The sequence below is a fragment of the Manacus candei genome, unplaced genomic scaffold (assembly GCF_025592945.1).
Source record: "Manacus candei isolate 608988 ecotype Guabito, Panama unplaced genomic scaffold, ASM2559294v1 h1tg000047l, whole genome shotgun sequence".
Classification (NCBI taxonomy): Eukaryota; Metazoa; Chordata; class Aves; order Passeriformes; family Pipridae; genus Manacus; species Manacus candei.
The window spans coordinates 2,403,228-2,420,558 of NW_026138095.1; the positions used below are offsets into that span (position 1 = coordinate 2,403,228).

At 51.0% G+C, this 17,331-nt stretch overlaps 1 protein-coding gene across 1 annotated transcript in view; it reads right to left on the minus strand.

Moving 5' to 3' along the window:
• MAP2K6 (mitogen-activated protein kinase kinase 6) overlaps positions 1-17,331 on the minus strand; it is a 53,609-nt gene that overhangs the window by 11,923 nt on the left and 24,355 nt on the right. Inside the window, exons 2-11 of the mRNA XM_051797749.1 lie at positions 15,895-15,961; positions 14,920-14,968; positions 12,372-12,485; positions 10,632-10,751; positions 9,834-9,950; positions 9,344-9,395; positions 7,274-7,401; positions 6,557-6,634; positions 5,381-5,520; positions 2,667-2,712 (exon numbers count right to left, since the gene is read on the minus strand). Of these exons, the coding sequence (XP_051653709.1) occupies positions 2,667-2,712; positions 5,381-5,520; positions 6,557-6,634; positions 7,274-7,401; positions 9,344-9,395; positions 9,834-9,950; positions 10,632-10,751; positions 12,372-12,485; positions 14,920-14,968; positions 15,895-15,961 (911 nt within the window). The remainder of the gene's footprint in view (positions 1-2,666; positions 2,713-5,380; positions 5,521-6,556; positions 6,635-7,273; positions 7,402-9,343; positions 9,396-9,833; positions 9,951-10,631; positions 10,752-12,371; positions 12,486-14,919; positions 14,969-15,894; positions 15,962-17,331) is intronic.

The window sequence follows — 17,331 nt, forward strand, 5'->3', positions numbered from 1 at the left end:
GAGGGAAAACACAACCAAACACCCCCTGACAGCAACAGAAGCCCCTCTCAACCAGCACCAGCGATTCCCTTTGGTATGGGGGGCTGCAACACGTCAGCTGAGATCAGTCCACTCCCACCTGAAATCCCCAAAACGCTGCTTTGACACCCACTGTCCTGGCAGAGAAGTGGATTTATTTGTATGGAGAGTGTCAGAGAGAACCAAAAACCAGCCAGGGCCCTGCAGGGCTCACAGTGACCTCTCTGTGCAAGGTTGGAGGAGCTCAGTTTGAATCCAGACCCTCTCATTTCAAGACAGGTTTTTAAAGACAATTTGGGATTTCCAGGGGTTTGTTGTTTTTTTTTTTCAAGCTGGCCCCCCTCACCTCAGTCCCCAAGCACTGGCTGTTTCAATGATTGTTTATGGCAGTGAGAAGGGCAAAGAAAAGAGATTTTCCAAGGTGGGCTTGAGTGGAAAGTTATCGAGGCAGCTCTGAGGAGATGGGAAGCGACCCAAAGACACAGCAGAAAGGAAGAGGAAGCACAATTATGTGGGAAACAGGGCTGAAATGGGTTGAGGCAAGGATCCAGGCAAAATTCAAGGTCTCCCTAGGTCAGACAGTCACAGGAATTGAAGCGTCCTGAATAACTGTGGGAGAGGTGACCTAAATGACCTGCCGTGTTATTATCCCAGCGTGATGCCGCTGCTTTCACAGCCCAGTGAAGTCACACCCAAAGCAGAGCTACCACAGCCTGGAAGCACCCCCAAGTGTGACAGGGGTGGCAGCAGTGACCTGCAGCCCCGTGTCCCAGTGAACCCAACCCCTCTGCAGTGCCTGAGCCTGGCCAGAGCACAGAGCCCCCCGTGCCAGGCAGGATGTGCTCCACGCCATGTGCAGACCACCGGCCCTGCAGTAGTTTCACGCTCCACTTCACCTGGGGAAGTGGGTTTGAAAATGAAATTAAGCACCCATATCAGTTTTCCTGATGCTCAAGATAGCACAGAGTCATATTTTCCATGAGAAACCTCAATTCCACAGGAAAGCAAGGGAGCAGTCTTGGTCTAAATGACAAGTCCAATCCAGTACCGCAACTTAATGCCATAAGAGAGAGAAAAAAAACCCCAACAAAACAGCAACCCTCAACCACAGGACCTCACAACATTCATGTCAGCCATAAAATACCACAGCATTGAGATACTCCAGAGAGGTGATCCAAGAACCTAATTCAATAGAAATGCACTCGCCTGCCAGTGGGAATTAATGCTGCAACAGACGGAGCTGCTTCGGTGAACCTTTTTGATAAAAGGCCATTTGGCAAAGTTCAGAAATTTGCTTAAAATAAATATATGTATTTATTCAATAATATACCAAAAAAAGGGTGTTTTTTTTTTAAAAAAAAAAGTCATAAACCTTGGGCCTCCCTTTGTTTGAAACCAGTATTTGGGCAAACTGTGTGTCAATCAGAGTTATATATAGTCTAATTGAATTACAGGGCCCAGCACGAAATGCCAGGGGAATTATTCATTGCTGACAACTCAGGTTCAAGAGGTTCGTGGATTTCCAGCATGACCTGCAGCCAGAGCACCCTAAACCCTGGCACCTTCACCCCTCTGAGCAGACAGTGTGAGGTGACAATGACACTGATCCTCCAGATGGCTTGTCCCAAGAATTACAGCTCGAGGGATACCAATACCTGAGGAACTTCTGCAGCAGTTTCCAGCCTTAACCCAGAAGATCTTGCCAGTGGCACCAGTAAGGGGTGGGAATGTAGGGACAAGCAAACATTTGGGTCAGGATCTTCAGAAATAACAAAGTTAGGCACCTTCCTGCTTTTAGCAAGCTGTGAATCAGGTGAGAGTGAGAAAAAGGACTAGATGCCTACAGGAGTGAAACACTGACTTCCTAAACTCTCCTGCTTGTTGCCAACTTTTAGGAGCACCAGGATCAATACCAGAGAGTCAGAAGAGAGAGGTCATGAAGCTGTGGAGCCCTAGCAGAAAAGTCTGCTCAAAAGAACCTGTTCTTGCCAGCTGAAGCCCAGAGCAGTGGCTGAGCAGACCTCAGTGTCTGCTCTGGGAGCTCACCCTGCCCTGCCCTGCCCTGCCCCATCCCCAGACTTTATTGGCCTTTTCTTCCTCAGTTATTCCTCTGTCCCAGACGTGCTCCCAGCAAACAGTCTCTAAGCAGCAGATAAAATTCAATAACCGGAATTATTAGTCACAGACTCGTCTCTGTCCCCAACATCCAGGAATTCCTCTGTCCAAAAAGTCTCCTCTCCAAGGCACCATGGCAGTAAAGCCCAGGGCACTCAGCTCCTGCAGTCCATGTGGAGCATCCAGGGCACACTGAGGTGTCTGAATCCATCACACAAACCCAAGAGGAGGATTTTATCCTCACTGATTCTTCACAGCCTCGTTCTTTTCCCTTAGCAAATCTATTACCTGCTTTTACCAATTTTTCTCCCTTGATGTGACTGGAAAAGCACCTGAATGAGATTTCAAAGAGCATCTCTGACTGGCAGTCACTCTCACAGTACCCTGAAGTGTCACAATTTTCACGTCTGTTATGAAAAAGGAGATGCTAAGCATCCCAAATCCTCATCATTACTGGAATCCTTGCCTTCAGCATCTCACTGTAACCCACTGCAGCTCTGAACCAACACACTGCTTGATGCAGCCACACTCACCATAAGCTCTGGGTATGTTGGCCGTTCTTTGGAATTCTTCTTCAAGCTTTAATGGAGAAAAAGAAAAAGAAGAAAAGATTAAAAGTTACATTCTGTCTGCAATTTAAGCCATAAAATTATACCATGAAAAAAGCAAGGTTTCAAGCCCCTGGAGAATAAGTTCAGCTACTCATCCATGCTGAGCAAACTTAAACCTTGACGACACCTCAGCCAACATGATCAAGGCCAGTCAGATCAATCAACACAGGGCTGGGTACACAAGTGCTTTGAGCTCAGGGTCAAACAGGACCTGGAGACACCATAAGCACCAGTTAAGACACTGCCTGTTGCTGGTGGTCAGGCACAACTGGGTTTTTTTGGGTGCCCTGCAGCAGGCCAGTGACTAAGGGAATGGATACAGCCTGCAACCTCTGACTGGGAGCAGTGACTGAGTGGCTCCAAAGCACGTGTACAACTATTTGTTTATCCCCGTGCCGTTATCAGCGGGGACGCTTCCATGGGACATCCTTTTTTTCTCCTCTCCTACAACAGATGGCTCTGGAGGGTTGTAGCTGGGAGCTATTTTGGTTTCCCTCCAGCAGAAAATAGCTTTTTTTAAAAAGACAGGACGTAATCTCTACTCACTTCCTGGCAGTGTATTTAGGGGAAAGACGCTTGGAGCAACTTGAAAAGATCTTCACACACGTACGCGGCGGTGGCGGGGAAAAGGTGTCACACTGAGCAAAACAAAAGTGAGAACCTCGGCGATGATAAGTCGCTCCTCTGCTGGGATTTGCAGGAGCCCAGAGGAAGCAGGGGACACACACTGAATAGATATTTCCTGCTTGCTGTGTGTAGAGGGCTCGTGTTCAGTGTCATGTTGTGAATGGACAGAGGAACCGAGGGCCGATACGTGCCAACACCGCCGGGCTGAAGGTACGGGATGTGTCACATCCTCTGAGCTCCAGAGCAGCCCGAGCCAAGATGACAAGGTGAATTTCAAGGTTAGGTGTGCCCAGATTTGGTATACTCCTCTTAATTTAGACCCTCTGTGAATAAAAACCTTGCTCCTAGGTTATTAATACCAGGAAATCTGGTGACAAATTACTGAAATCAATGTAAATTTTCAGGAATTAAGAGTCATACTGGGATCTGATCCTGACTCAGACATCCCAGGAACCTTCCTGCAGTGGATACAGGTGATCAGACTTCACTGCCCCAGGCAGCAGATGGATTAGACACAGAACCAAGCCAGGCTTGATACACTGAGTGGATGTGACCTGGTTTGGTGACAGAAGAAATTCTCAGATTCCAGCAATGCAAAACTAGTGCAATCTGCAGCCAAACTCCCTGTTCTGAGTCCATGCCACAATGCTGGCGTTGACAGATCTTCAGTGATCCTGAAGGGCAGGATTTGCAAAGAGAGGAATTGCCACATGCTCCCCAAAGTGGCCGTGGATGTAACTCCTAAACCAGCCACAGCTTGAGCTGCAGGACACTGGGCTTGCAAGAGCAAATCACTCAGTGAGGAACAGCCTGCCTGGCACAAACAGGCAGCTTGGCAATAACAACCAGCATGGGAGGACAGCAGCTGGTCCAAAACCTCAGCGTGGGCCTTGCGAGAACGGTGGGCATTTTTGGGGGGGGGTTTCCAAGGCAGCTCCCACCTCTCCAGACACAGAGCAGTGTGGGCATGGCAGGCATTCCCCAGCACGGGTCGGTGGGGAGGCGAGGAGCTGAACCACAGGGACATGAAAACATGTTTGGACACGACTCCCAGGAATCCGAACGCCGGCACTGAGAGTCCCCGGGCAGGAGTGGCTGCTAATCCCCTTCCTGGGTCACGGCAGAGCCGGCCGGGCTCTGGCCCCGACCCTGGCACTGGGGAACAGTCTCACATTTCTGTATTTGTCGATGTGCCGTCCTTTCTTGGCCACCACACAAACCCACCATCCACCTGCCAACTTGGCAGGCGGCGCGTGGCACTGCAGCGCCTGGAAAATCCAGCCGCCTCCCCGGCGGTTCCAGGGAGCTGGAGGGAGCGGCAGTCAGGAGCTGCGGGGCAGCTGCCAGCTCTGTGAACCACGGGCTGAGGGCAGCTCTGAGCCTCCCCGGGCGCTGCAGAGCCGGAGCTCTGCACGGCCCTCACAGCTCCAGACAGCAGCGTCTGCTTCAGCCCCGTTCCTGCGCCGCAGCCAAACTCTCCTGCTGCTTCCAGCGCCGAGTCCCGTGGAAAGCGGAGGAGCAGCAGCTGGAGGGCCTTGGGAGTGGGGCAGAGTCTGACAGGGGCCACCACGGGGCAAACTCTGCCCTGGGAGCTGTGCCCCCTGGGAGTGGAAGCAGGAGGAGGTGGCCATTCCATATCCTGCTCCCCCTTCCAGTCGCAGGGACATAAGTGGGCTGGAGGAGCCCCCTGACTGCACCTGCCTGTGCACACAGGAACCCTGTGCTGCTGCTGGGGGGGCAACCAGAGCCTCCTAAACCCCTTCCTCCTCCCCAGAACAGACCGAGCCTGTTCCTCACCACCTCAGGCAGGCAGACCCTCACAGCCACCATCACCACTGCTCTGCCCACACAGTGCCAGGCGCCCACCGGGCCCAGCGAGGGCACATTCTGCCCAAAAACCGGGTCTGTGCCCCCAGGAGCTGCCTGTGGGGACAGGGGTGCAGGATGCCAATGGGCAGGTGTGCCCCCCAGCCTCCCCCAGCACGGCAGAGGCCGGGGAGGTGTTTTACCATTGCGAGGTAAAATCGACAAACTCCGCTGAGAACTTCTCCGCTGGGAGCTGCGGTGACGGCTCCTCCACCACCTGCTTGAGCTGCTGGAAGGGCGTCCCCCAGGAGTCGTAGGGAAAGCGCAGGATGGCCAGCTCGATCTGGGGAGACACGGCCCACACCTCAGGACTGGCGCTGGACACCCCACAGCCCGCCCACCCCACGGAATTCGGACTCCTGTGTGCCCCACCCTGGGGCAAATTGGAGGGCTGGATCACCTCTGCTATGGAGACGGGCTGAAAGATCTGGGATTGTTCAGCCTGGAGGTGGGAAGGCTCCAGGGAGACCATAGAGCCCCTTTCAGTGCTTAAAGGGGGCTCACAAACAGGAGGAAGAGTGACTTTTTACATGGGCAGACAGTGATAGGACAAGGGGGAACAGTTTTAAACTAAAAGAGGAGAGATATAAATTAGAAGTTAGGAGGAAATTCTCCCCTATGAGGGTGGGGAGGCCCTGGCACAGGTTGCCCAGAGAAGCTGTGGCTGCCCCATCCCTGGAAGTGTCCAAGGCCAGGCTGGACAGGGCTTGGAGCAACCTGGGCTGGTGGAAGGTGTCCCTGCCCATGGCAGGGGGTGGAACAAAAGCAGCTTTAAGGTCCCTTCCAACCCAAACCACTCTATGATTTCCTCACCACCCTGGTCATAACATCTTGCTTAACCTCCCCTAGCAAAAGGGAGAGGCCAGAGGAGATCCACATGGATCCATACTCAGTTCCCTGTTACCCCCATGTCCGACATCACCCGGGAAAGAAGAAGTTAAAACCGGCCCCACACAGCACAGGGAAACTGTGCTGTAAAACGACTTTGTGAGCAGATGGATTCCCCCTAAACACTGCGTGGGAGACACCCCCCATCCCTGCTCTCCTGAGGGGGACTCTGCTAATTGCTGAGTGCTGGGAGGGCGTCTTTGTGCTTGGAATCCAACCTGCTCCAGGCGCCAGACGCCTGTGCCTTAGTCCATGCTGCCATCTCCTGGCAGCTGTGGCAGCAAGGAGCTCACAAAGCAGCTCCATCCTCCTTCCCTTCAACCCTGCAGCACATTCCCTTGTCCCCCCAGAACTGTATTCCCATTCCCAGCCCGCCACCTTCCCAAGGAACCGGTGCCACCGGTGCCAGCAGGGCTGTGGGGTCACCCTACCATGGTGATGCCCAGGCTCCAGATGTCAGATTTGACGCTGTACCCCTTCTGGTTCAGCTCCGGGTTGATTCTCTCAGGCTGTGAAGAGAGACAGAGGTGGGTGAGGAACAGGGATGGTCCCAGTGCCATGCCCACACCCAGGGCTCGCCAACCTCAGCGGGGGCTTTTAGGGGGGCTCTTAGCACAGGACCCCTCAGCCCACAACACCAGGCTGCTCTTGGTTGTTGTGGGGCCAAATCTGGCCTCCCATCCTCACCAGTAAGGGCAGGCAGTGAAATGGGTCACCGGAAGCAGGTGGCACCTGCACCAGGGACTGGCGTGGTGGAGGTGACCTGGCACAGCTGGCATGGAGGGGTGACAAGCCTCAGTTCTCCAGGACTGTTTTCACCCCATGCTAGTGCCCCACAAAGGGTGAAGCCTGAGGGACCCAATCCCTGGGGACTGTTTTTCCTCCCAGATGCCAAGTACTATTGTCCCCATGAGGCAAACACACAAGAAGGAGCAATTCCAGAGCGCTTCCCAAGGTCACAGGGAGGAGAGAAGGCAGCAGGAAGCTGTGCCCAGGAGACCCACGAGATCCGACTCCCTCTCTGCCCCTTTACAAGGGATACATCTTCCCAAAGGAGTTCCCAGGGCACATGCCAGAGGCTGATCCTTCCCCCCGAGCTCAGGTTCCTTTGGCTGCTCCCCACGCAGCTTCTCCACAGCTCAACTTACAGCCATGTAGGGTTTGCATCCTGCATCCATGGTTTTAGCAACCGAGTCAACGAGGTAACCGCTAATGCCGAAATCGCACATTTTCACCTGCCCCTGCGTATTGATCAACACGTTAGAGGGCTTTACATCTGCAAGAAGGAACACAGACCACAGTCACTGTCACACGTGGGTGCCTGGGCCAAGTCAAAAACAGCTGAAGAGCTTCCTATCAGCAGAGGGCACCCAAGGAGCCCGTGCAGAGCCCCGAGCCTTGGACACGCCACAACCCCGCTGGCTGCGCGTTCAGGTGACAACCCCATGGGCCTGTCACATGTTCAGGTGACAACCCCATGGGCCTGTCACATGTCCTGACAGTGTCCCTTCGCTTGCAGGCTCCCCTCTCCGGTTTGGGGAAGCAGGAGGTGACCCTGCACATAACCATCACATCCCACTGCATATGGGAAGGCCACAGACATTGGAGCAGCTCCACAGGGCTGGGGGCATCTCTGTGGGATGTCTGCAAAGGGCTGCAGCTCTGGCAAGTCCCCACAGATCTGGCCTCGTGCCAGCAAAGGATAAAACCATGGAGGAGTGGGCAGGAAAGGGTGAAAGGGAGCAGGGGGCGCAGGGAAGGAGGGAGCTGTAACTAAGACAAGGACCAAGATTTCAGAAATGGGCTCTGATTTTGAGGATCCCAGGCCTGGTGGCAGCGTGAGCAGCAGCAGGTGTGTGGGTGCTCCACACCTTATGGAAATCAGGCCAGTGTCTCATCTATTTATTACTGCCAGATTTATCTGCTTCCCATCACGGTCCCACAATCCCTGGTGTGTTCACACTTGCAGCACGTTATAATCCCCATCAGAAAGGGAAGTAAAGGCACAGAAAGATGCCAGGAAGTGATATCCAGGAGAGCATGGAGTTGCTTTCCTGCACAGCAGACAACTGCTCCATGAGGATAATCCCAAATGAAATCCCAACACAGCAGAGGTGACTCCAAAGGGAGCGATCCTTTCCCTGCTGCCACCTAGAAATTCCAGGTCTCTTCTCCTCTGTCTGCATGTGATAAGCTATTTAATACAAGGCTGAAACACCATCTGAAGGAGGCCAGAAGCTGCTTTTGAGTCCTGCTTATTAGAACTGGGTGGTTTACAGCTCATTAACATCTGCTCTCTTATCAGCATTCTGCAATCAAACCCCTCAGGTACGAGATCCTCACCCATCTGTTACTACGCTGAAATAAGACAATTTTTCAGTGGAAATCAAACAAGTAAACAGAAACACAAGCAGCACTTTCCACCTCCTGTAAATGATACAGAGAGGGCAGAAACTCAACTCCCAGCCACAGGCAGAATGTACCCAGTGTGGCTGCCTGCTCCAGCTCAACTCTGCTGCTTCAGATGCTCCTTCCCAGGCACTCACACACTCCAGGGAGGGCTTTTTCCTCCTCCTGACAAATTGAAAATGACCCTTTGAAAAATAAAGGTGTCAAGCAGCAACTTCAAATTTGCTTCTTTCTAAGTGTGTTCATGGCATCTGTGAGATGCTCTAGAGTGGAACATGTCAGAAGAGCTTAAGGAGGGTATTTATGATTTCACTGGAGGCTATTTTAGCTATCAAACTGCTCTGCTCCACCAGTGCTCAGGGAAGCTCAGGGAAGGGGAGAGGATGGGTAGATCACTGCATGAGGCATCACTGGCACGGAGATGCCTCTCCCTGCACATCAGCACAGAACTGGGGGAGAAACCTTGGCAAAGCCTGGTCCAAAGCTCACCAAGCTCAGGAGGAGAAGACTGGCTGAATTTCACAGAGGTGCTGAAGCAGACCACGGATTTAGGGAAACGGGGCAACCAGCACAACCAGGCTGGAGCTCACTTCTCCTCCTCAGGGAAAAGCTGGGACCAGCAGGCAGTTTCCAGCAGCCATTTCCTCTGACTGGGTTTTGCTGCAAGTCATGAGATGCCAGGGAACAGTTTTGCTGTCAAAGGCCCATTTTATCTGGGGTGTTTTGGGAGCCCTTGCCAGGCTGAGAGCAGGGCAGACAGACAGACAGACAGACCCCAGCATGGCCAGGGCTGTGTGCCTGGCACTCACCTCGGTGGATCACGGAGAGCTTACTGTGGAGATGTTCTAGTGCTTTTACAATCTGAAACAACAAATGCAGAGTCAATCACGGCTGGCAGCACCTTGGGGAGGAGGAAATGACATCTGGCTTCACCCCATCAGACCTGCCTGGAGGGTTTCCCACAAGTCCTGCACCCTCCCAGCAGCCCAAGGTGATGGTGGGTGCCCAGGGATGTCCCAGGACCCTAATGAGAAGGCAAAAGAGCTGCAGGACCCTCCCCACATTTCATGCTGTGTCATTTCTTCATTACATGTACAGGCACTTTTTGGATTATTTACAGCTTATAAATAACATCACCTCAGACCTGATCCAGGAAGCCAGCTGAGAATGGCCACATGGGCTGTGGCCCATGGACTGTGCTCTTCCTGGTGCAAACAGAGCAGGGAGCTTGGGTCATGTAGGACTTGGCTCAGAAGGAAAACCCCCTTTCCCTCCCCTCCTCACCCTGCTAATACTCACAGAGACGGCGATTTTCCCCAGGATGTCCTCGGGAATTGTCAGGCCTTTGTCAATGACATGTTTGTAGAATTTGTCCAGTGAGGTATCCATCAGCTCCATGCAAATCCACACGTCTCCCTGTAAAAAAAGCAAGCAGATATCTGCCTACTGGAACCAAGCATCCTTTCCTTCCTTGCTTTCCTTTCCTGTCCTGTGCAGGTTTTCCTTTCTTTCTTTCTCTTCCTGTCCTGTGCAAAGCTCTTTGGCACTTGCCCTTTGCTGACCTCTTTGCTTCTTCCCTGTCTTTTAAAACTCATTCAGCAAAACTGTGCTGGGCTTTCCTTTCCCTCCTCTCCAGCTGGAATTAGGTGCTGTCCACATTCCCTACCATTTAGGGTGTGTTTTTTGCTGTCTTTTTCCCAAAGCAGAGTCCTGGTGATTTAGGAGCCCAGAAAGTTATCGGAACTCAGGCTCCTAATGCCCAGCCAGGAAAAGTTCAGCTCTGCAGGGTTATGCTTAAAGCTCTTCAATAAATCCTGCTTCTCAGAGCTTTCCACATTTTCCCTCCCTGTGGCTTTCTCCTCCCAAGCCAGGGCAATATTAACACCAGAGGACCAGGCTGTGGGCTGGTGGCCTCGGTGCCCGGCTGTCCCCAGCACTAAAACTCACTGTATGTGACAGATCCTGGGCCAGGACTGAGCAAATCCATATTGCACCAAGTGCTGTGTTTAGATGGACATTAAACCCCTGGCACCTGGAGGGATGGGAATTCAGAGCCTGGGAGAAGGGGCAGCAGGGCTCAGCCCCAGGATTCCGTACCTCTCGGAAAAGTGCCCCGTAAAAGGTGACGGTGAAGGGACAATCCACTGTCCTCATGGAGATATCCAGGTCCATCAACAACCTCTTCTGCTCCTGACTGTTCACCGTGGCTCGGATCCGCTGGAAGACAGGGAGTGTCAGGGGTGGCTGCCAGCACCTGGGTGCCACAGCCACACCAGGGCTGGCCACGGGGCCCTCACACCCCCCCTGACCCTTCCAGCACACCCCCTGGGCCCCCTGCTATCACACAGGCACTTCACAAGCCCAGCACCCACGGCAGGAGCACAGGGATCCTCCCTCTTCCCTGCAAACACCTCTCTTTGCAACAGCCAAAAGAAATGAGTGTTGGCAGAGGAGGCAGGAGCAGGAAATCAGACTGTAGGCTGGTGGAAAGCTGTGATTTTGGAGCTGCAGTGGACATCTGTTACATCAGGGCTCCAGCCCAGCACCAGAGCATGGAAAATGGGCATTTCCCAGACTCCCAGGAAGAGATGTCATTTATGGGATGACATCTGGAGACCCTCAGCTGGGAAACGCCACAACAGGGCATGCCACAGTCCAGCATGGGTCACACACAGATTCCAGGCTCCCTGGCCAAAGCCCCTCGGGGCCAGTAATGGCACAGAATTAAACTGTTCAGCATCACAGGCAGCCTGAATGCTCCTGCCATACCCTGTTCAGATCTTCCATCACACTCACAGGCATCTTTTGCACTTTGGTGACCAACAAAGCAAACAAGAAGACCAAATGCAGAGCACAGAGGCCCTGAGGAATGTCCCACCCAGCACCCACAGCAAAGTCTATCCACAGTTGAGGAGCTAAGAGTTTTCCCTCAGTTTGCTCACAGCTTCCAACTCTGCATCTCTTTTTTTTTCTTATTCAGAAAGGAAACTTGAGGGAAAATTCAGCCAAGCAAAAACTGGTCCTACCCAAACTACAAATTTTCCCATGACCATTTCCCTAAGCTCCAAATTTATGAGTCTAAGCTGTTGTTATGAAAACTTTTCATAATAGCACCTACAAGCCTGCCATGGATCAGGATCCCACTGCAGCAGGCAAAATGTGAAAATCCCAACAAAAATTTCCCCTTCCAAAAAGCCTAAAAAAAAGTCCCAGACGGAGAAAATTCTCCTGTGCAATTGAATTTGCTCTTCTTTACAAAGTGCAGAGCAGAGTCTGAGGGCACGGCTACATCAGAAAAAAAAATGTTTGTTTAAAAAATCATGGCAAAGAGAATTCTAGGGAGTCAGGGATATTGTGGATGAAGGTGAGTGATTAATGCACTGCAGTGCTGGAAACACACTGAGCATCATAGTTTTAGAACACACCCACTGGCTGAAAGGCCTGAATCTCTCTGAGCACTCTTTGAACCCCTCGAGCTCAAAACTGTCCTGGGGTTTTTTTTGACTACTGTTTTTTCAGACCATCAGGTGGACTGCTTTTCCATGCTGTCAGAAGGATCCAGGACAGCAAGATCCACCCTGAGTCAGACTCCTGAGGAGAGATGGCCTTCAACATTAGCAAAGGGAAACACTTTGGCTGAAGGCTTTAAAACCAGCAAAGGAACTGCAGAGAGTAAAACACCCTTAGAGAACGTCTGTAGAAAGAAGAGTTTCACGAGGAAAGAAGCAAAGCAAAGGCAGTAAAATCTCAGCAAAGGCACGTGTGAGAAGAAGTGAGATGAGAGCTGTGCCCACACACCCCGACAGAGACACGAGGCCCCCCAAAGGCTCACTCTACCTTCACTGCCATGATCTGCCCGCTGGGCATGTGCCGCATCTTCTCCACCACCCCGTACGCACCTCGTCCCAGCTCGGAGATGGGCTCCAGGTCATCGGCCTTCACCTCAAAGTTCTGGGGGAGAAAAAACAGCAGGTGGCCATGGCTGTGCAAGGGGAGAAATGCCCCCCAAACCCAGCCCTGCCTGGGACATCCCCTCACCCTGCGAGTCCCCTCCCCAGGACACACAGTCGCTGTTCCGCAGGGTCACAGAACTATGGAGTGATTTGGGTGGGAAGGGACCTTAAAGATCATCTTGTTCCACCCAAACCATGGGCAGGGACACCTTCCACTGGCCCAGGTTGCTCAGAGCTCCATCCAGCCTGGCCTTGAACACCTCCAGGGATGGGGCAGCCACAGCTTCTCTGGGCAACCTGTGCCAGGGCCTCCCCACCCTCACAGGGAAGAATTTTTCCCTAATATCCAATCCAAACCTACTCTCTTTTAGTTTGGATCTATTCCCCCTTGTCCTATCGTTACATGTTCTTGTCTTGTCCCTCCCAGTCACCTTCAGCCTCTCCATCCTGTAAGAGCTGGGATGGAAAACACCACAGCAGCTTCTCCCCTGAGAATCACCCACCTTCAATCTTATTTTAATATTTCTTTTTCCTTCCACCCTCCTCCCCAAAACAATCACGGAAATATCTCCCAGGTTTTTTTAAGGTCTGTAAAAGCTTATTTTTCCAGACCTGCAGATGGGCCAAACACCAGCTGAGTGTGTCCCATTTTCACACCACAGAGGATTTACTTTGTCTTTCATCTCTTTCTCCTGGCCTTACCCAAAGGATGACTCTGTTTGGACCCTGCATCCCAACCTGCCCTTCTCCCTTTCTGTCAGGATATTGTGCAGCTGCTCTATTTTTATTATTATTATTATTTTTTTTTTTTGGATGTTTAAAACATGCCTTTGCCACTAAACCCAGCCATTGTTTGCTGAAGGCACAACCACATCAATCAGTCACCCTCCAGAAGGCAGGGGGTGAGAGTGAACTGATTCACAGGGAATAATCCCACGTGGCTTTTTGCTGGCACAGCAGAAAAATTCCTGCAGCCTGCAGTGGCTGGGGATGCCATGGGGAGCAGGGATGCACTGTGGGAATGTGCACAAGGAGCCCTGACTAACATTTTGGAGTGACAGCAGAGATTTAAGCATCTCTGACACTGCTCCTGCTGTTCATGAGGACCCTTCTCCAAAAAAGCACTTGGAGTGCTCTCTTCAAACAAGCAGCAAAGTTTGAAGGGAGAGGAGGGAAAGTGGCTTTCCCTCGGGATCAGGGTGAGTGCAGAAAGGCTGGTGGAAGAGGGAGCCCATCCTAAAGGAACCTGGCTGGATAAACAAGTAGCAGATCCATGGGAAATGCAAGCCATGGCACGCCAGTCCCTCTGGAACAGGCCTGTAACACACTGAGCTCTGGGGTTTATGAGTGTGTTTGTCTTTGCACCATCCAGCACTGCCTCTGTGCACGGAGCCTTTCTGGAGCACTGGAGCTTTTTCTCATCCCTGGGACTGCAGGGGAGAAGGGATTTTCTTGGAGCCTTGCTTGCTCTAGCAGCAAGTAGCATTTTCTCTGCCTCCGTGCTGCACAGTTTTGCTCCAGAAGCATCTCACACTGTTTCCACCTTCCATCCCCTGCTCCATGCCAGGGAAAATACAAAATGAAAGAGAAACAATCCAAAGATAGATATTATAAAACACTATTGGGTTAGCATTTCACTTCATAAATTAACTCGCTGACACCAAGGCCTACCTTCTGCACCTAATAAATTTGTTGTCCAGTTTTGAAGTGCTTTTATGGGTTCTGTCCTGCCCTTTTTTTTTTCCTATCAAAATAACTGTCCTGGGTTTTGGTTTTTTCCCCTGCTATTTTTTTTCAGACCATCAGGTGGACTGCCTTCCATACTGTCAGAAGGATTTGCTTCCAGGACAGGAAGATCTACCCTGAGTTCGACTCCTGAGGAGAGATGGCCTTCAATATTAGAGAAGGGAAACACTTTGGGTGAGGGCTTTAAATCAGCAAAGGAACTGCAGAGGAGAGTAAAACGCTCTGTTAGCAACCCCCTGGCTTTGTAATCGTTATTTCCAGGGGATTAGCTGCACCTTGTTGCAGGAGGGAAGGAATTTCCAGGGTGGAAAATATGAAGGGAACCCACGTGCCAAGGGAGGCAGAGGGGGAGTGTTTGGGGCATGTTCATCAGAGCAGTGCCAGCCCGTAGGTCCCTCTGCAGCTGGCCAAGGGGCCACACTGGTGTCCCACACCCACAGCCCTTGCTGCAGGAGCACAAACACCAGATGCCAGTCAGATATTTTAGGCTGGAGGTGGCTGTCAGGGCTCACAAGCCCCCAGAGCTCCCAGGCTGGCTCTTCTCAGCTTTTATTTATCCAGCAACTGCCTTCCATTTCAAGTAAAATGGGCTGTGTTGTTTTTAATAGCTGGTATTTATTAATCTACCCTTTTTTGGAGGGGGGGGGGGCTGAAGTGATGGTCACCCAAAGGTCCCCCAGCCTTACCTCCTCACCAATAGAGATGCAGGCTTTGGAGTCTAGATCTCTGGGTGGCCTGAAGAAAAGAAGAGGGAAAAGATGTGAAACGTGCCTTAAAAAGATCAATTTTCCCTCAGTGAATAAATACAACCCCTGGGGTCCCCCCAAGCCATCCCCTCACACCTTCACCCAGCAGCCCTTGAAGTCCTGAGCAGCCTTAGTCTCCTGGATCAACAGATACAGCCAAGATCCACAAAGGCACCCCAAAAAGGGCTCAGGAAGGAACTGCTGGACTCAGCATTTCTCACATCCAACTTCCCCATGCAGGAACCCAGAGAGATTCATTGTGAAAGGCAAGGCAGCTGGCAAGCACCAAATCTCTGCCAGCCTGTATGAAAAATGGATTAAACGGGCATAAAGGTCTAAACCCAGTGTAAATTATTACCTCAGCCACACAGCACACGATAACAGGCTAAAAAAAGTGAATTCCCAAGGAAGCAAAGAAAGCCAGGCTGGCTGGAGCTGCACAGATTGCCTCAAAACCAGAGGGTTTCCTTTTGCAAGGCTGAGTACATAGAGAAGGGGACACATTTTCATGCCTTGACCAAATGCATGTTATGCAAACTGCGTGGTCAGAGTGCCACATGAGTCAAAACTGGATGCCCATTCTGCTTTTTGACTTTTCCTGCATCATTAAAAGCAGCACATGAGACTTGGGGATGTGATGGGTGCAGGTGATGGGCCGAGATGCCCAGGTTGCACCTGAGAAATACAAGGGCTGTGAAGTTACCATCACACAATCTGGAATGGTTTGGGTTGGAAGGGACCTTAAAGCCCATCCAGTGCCACCCCCTGCCATGGGCAGGGACACTTTCCACTCTCCCAGGTTGTTCAGGGCCCCATCCAGCCTGGCCTGGGACAGTTGCAGGCTCCAGCAAAGGCTGGAAGCAACTGGGCTTTGTGGTTTTCTCCTCATTCTGCCTTTAGTGTTTGCAGACTTACGTGGAGCTTGTCTGTGGTTGCTCAAATGCTTCTTTAGGAATTTTCAGCCCAGGGTTTCTCTTCTTGCCTGTGAAACAAGAAAGAGGCAGAGTTAAAGAAAGGTGCTTTTTTTTGTTGTTGTCCTTGTTGTTGTTGTTGCTGTGATTTGTTTTGGGTTAATTTGCAAAACGCAGCTTGTCTATATTTGTTGACCTTATTTAACATAAATGCCTGGCCAGGCTGGTGGTGTAGACTCAGGGCACAGAGTTCAAACATAAAGTGCCTTTGTTCAGTAAGTCTTCATTTAGACCTGCAAGGTCTGGCTGCCAACTTGGTACAGAAAACAGGCAAAAGCTCTGGCAAAGGCAGAAAATGCAAAGGGAGAGGTATTTCTCCTCCTACCCACGCAGGATCCCTTAAAATATTCCTCAGATTTTAAACCATGACAGATACATAACTGCAAACCCTGGCAGCATTAAAAACCTTTTTTAAAAAATTGTATCTGAAAGTCCAGATTCTGATTCTGGACTTTCTGGATGTTTAACTGGATGTTTCATCCCCTGGTCATTAAAGTTGTGCAAACCCAGCAAAAATAAAGCAGAATTAAGTTTTGCAGGCTTCAAAGCTGTTTTTTTCTGTTCACACTGACCAGCCAAGCTTTTCTGAGCTGGATGCAGCTCAAGCTCTCAAGGAGTTCAACTGCAGCTCTCCTGTAAAGGGGGTCCAAGCAGGCACACACAGAGCCAGGCAGAGAGCAGAGAAACACAAGAACCTTTTTATGACTGCACATATACAGCCACATTTCAGCAAGGGGTTTGGAATCCAGGGATAAAATAACCTGGGAACATAAGTCATGTCACCAAAACCCCAAGGTAAACATCTGGCTGTGTAAGAAAATCCCTGGTCCCCCCTCAAAAAGGCACAGGCATCTAATTTAGGTGTTTGACATTTTCAATCTAACAATCTGTATCAGTTACTGTCTTTCTTTTAAGCAGGAGTTTTACCCTCTATTCCCAACACTCCCTCTCAAACTTCACCTATCCATGTTCCAATTTGTTTTTCCTTTTGACACAGACTCCTGTCAATAGATGCCTGTGAATCCCAGTGCCAGAGGGGTGCTGGATCAAAGTGCAGGCACCCAGGATGGAAAATGACCTTTAGGAATCAATTAGTCAATTCAGATTGTCGTTATTATTATTTTTTTAATATTTTTTTTCCTTGTCTGCTCCAAAAGATGGGATCAGGTTCACTCCTTTTGGCAAAGAGTCATTCCAGGATAGGACAGGATGGAAGAACCCATCTGACACCTCAGGGGAAAAGAATTTATTGGAAACCCCTGTGCACACTCACTGTCAAGATTAGAAATCAACAGAGCTGTGAATTTACATAAAGGGGAAAACTGGAAAAAAAGCTAATTCTCTGCTCCCAGGAACTTCCAATCTAACACAGAAAAGGCAA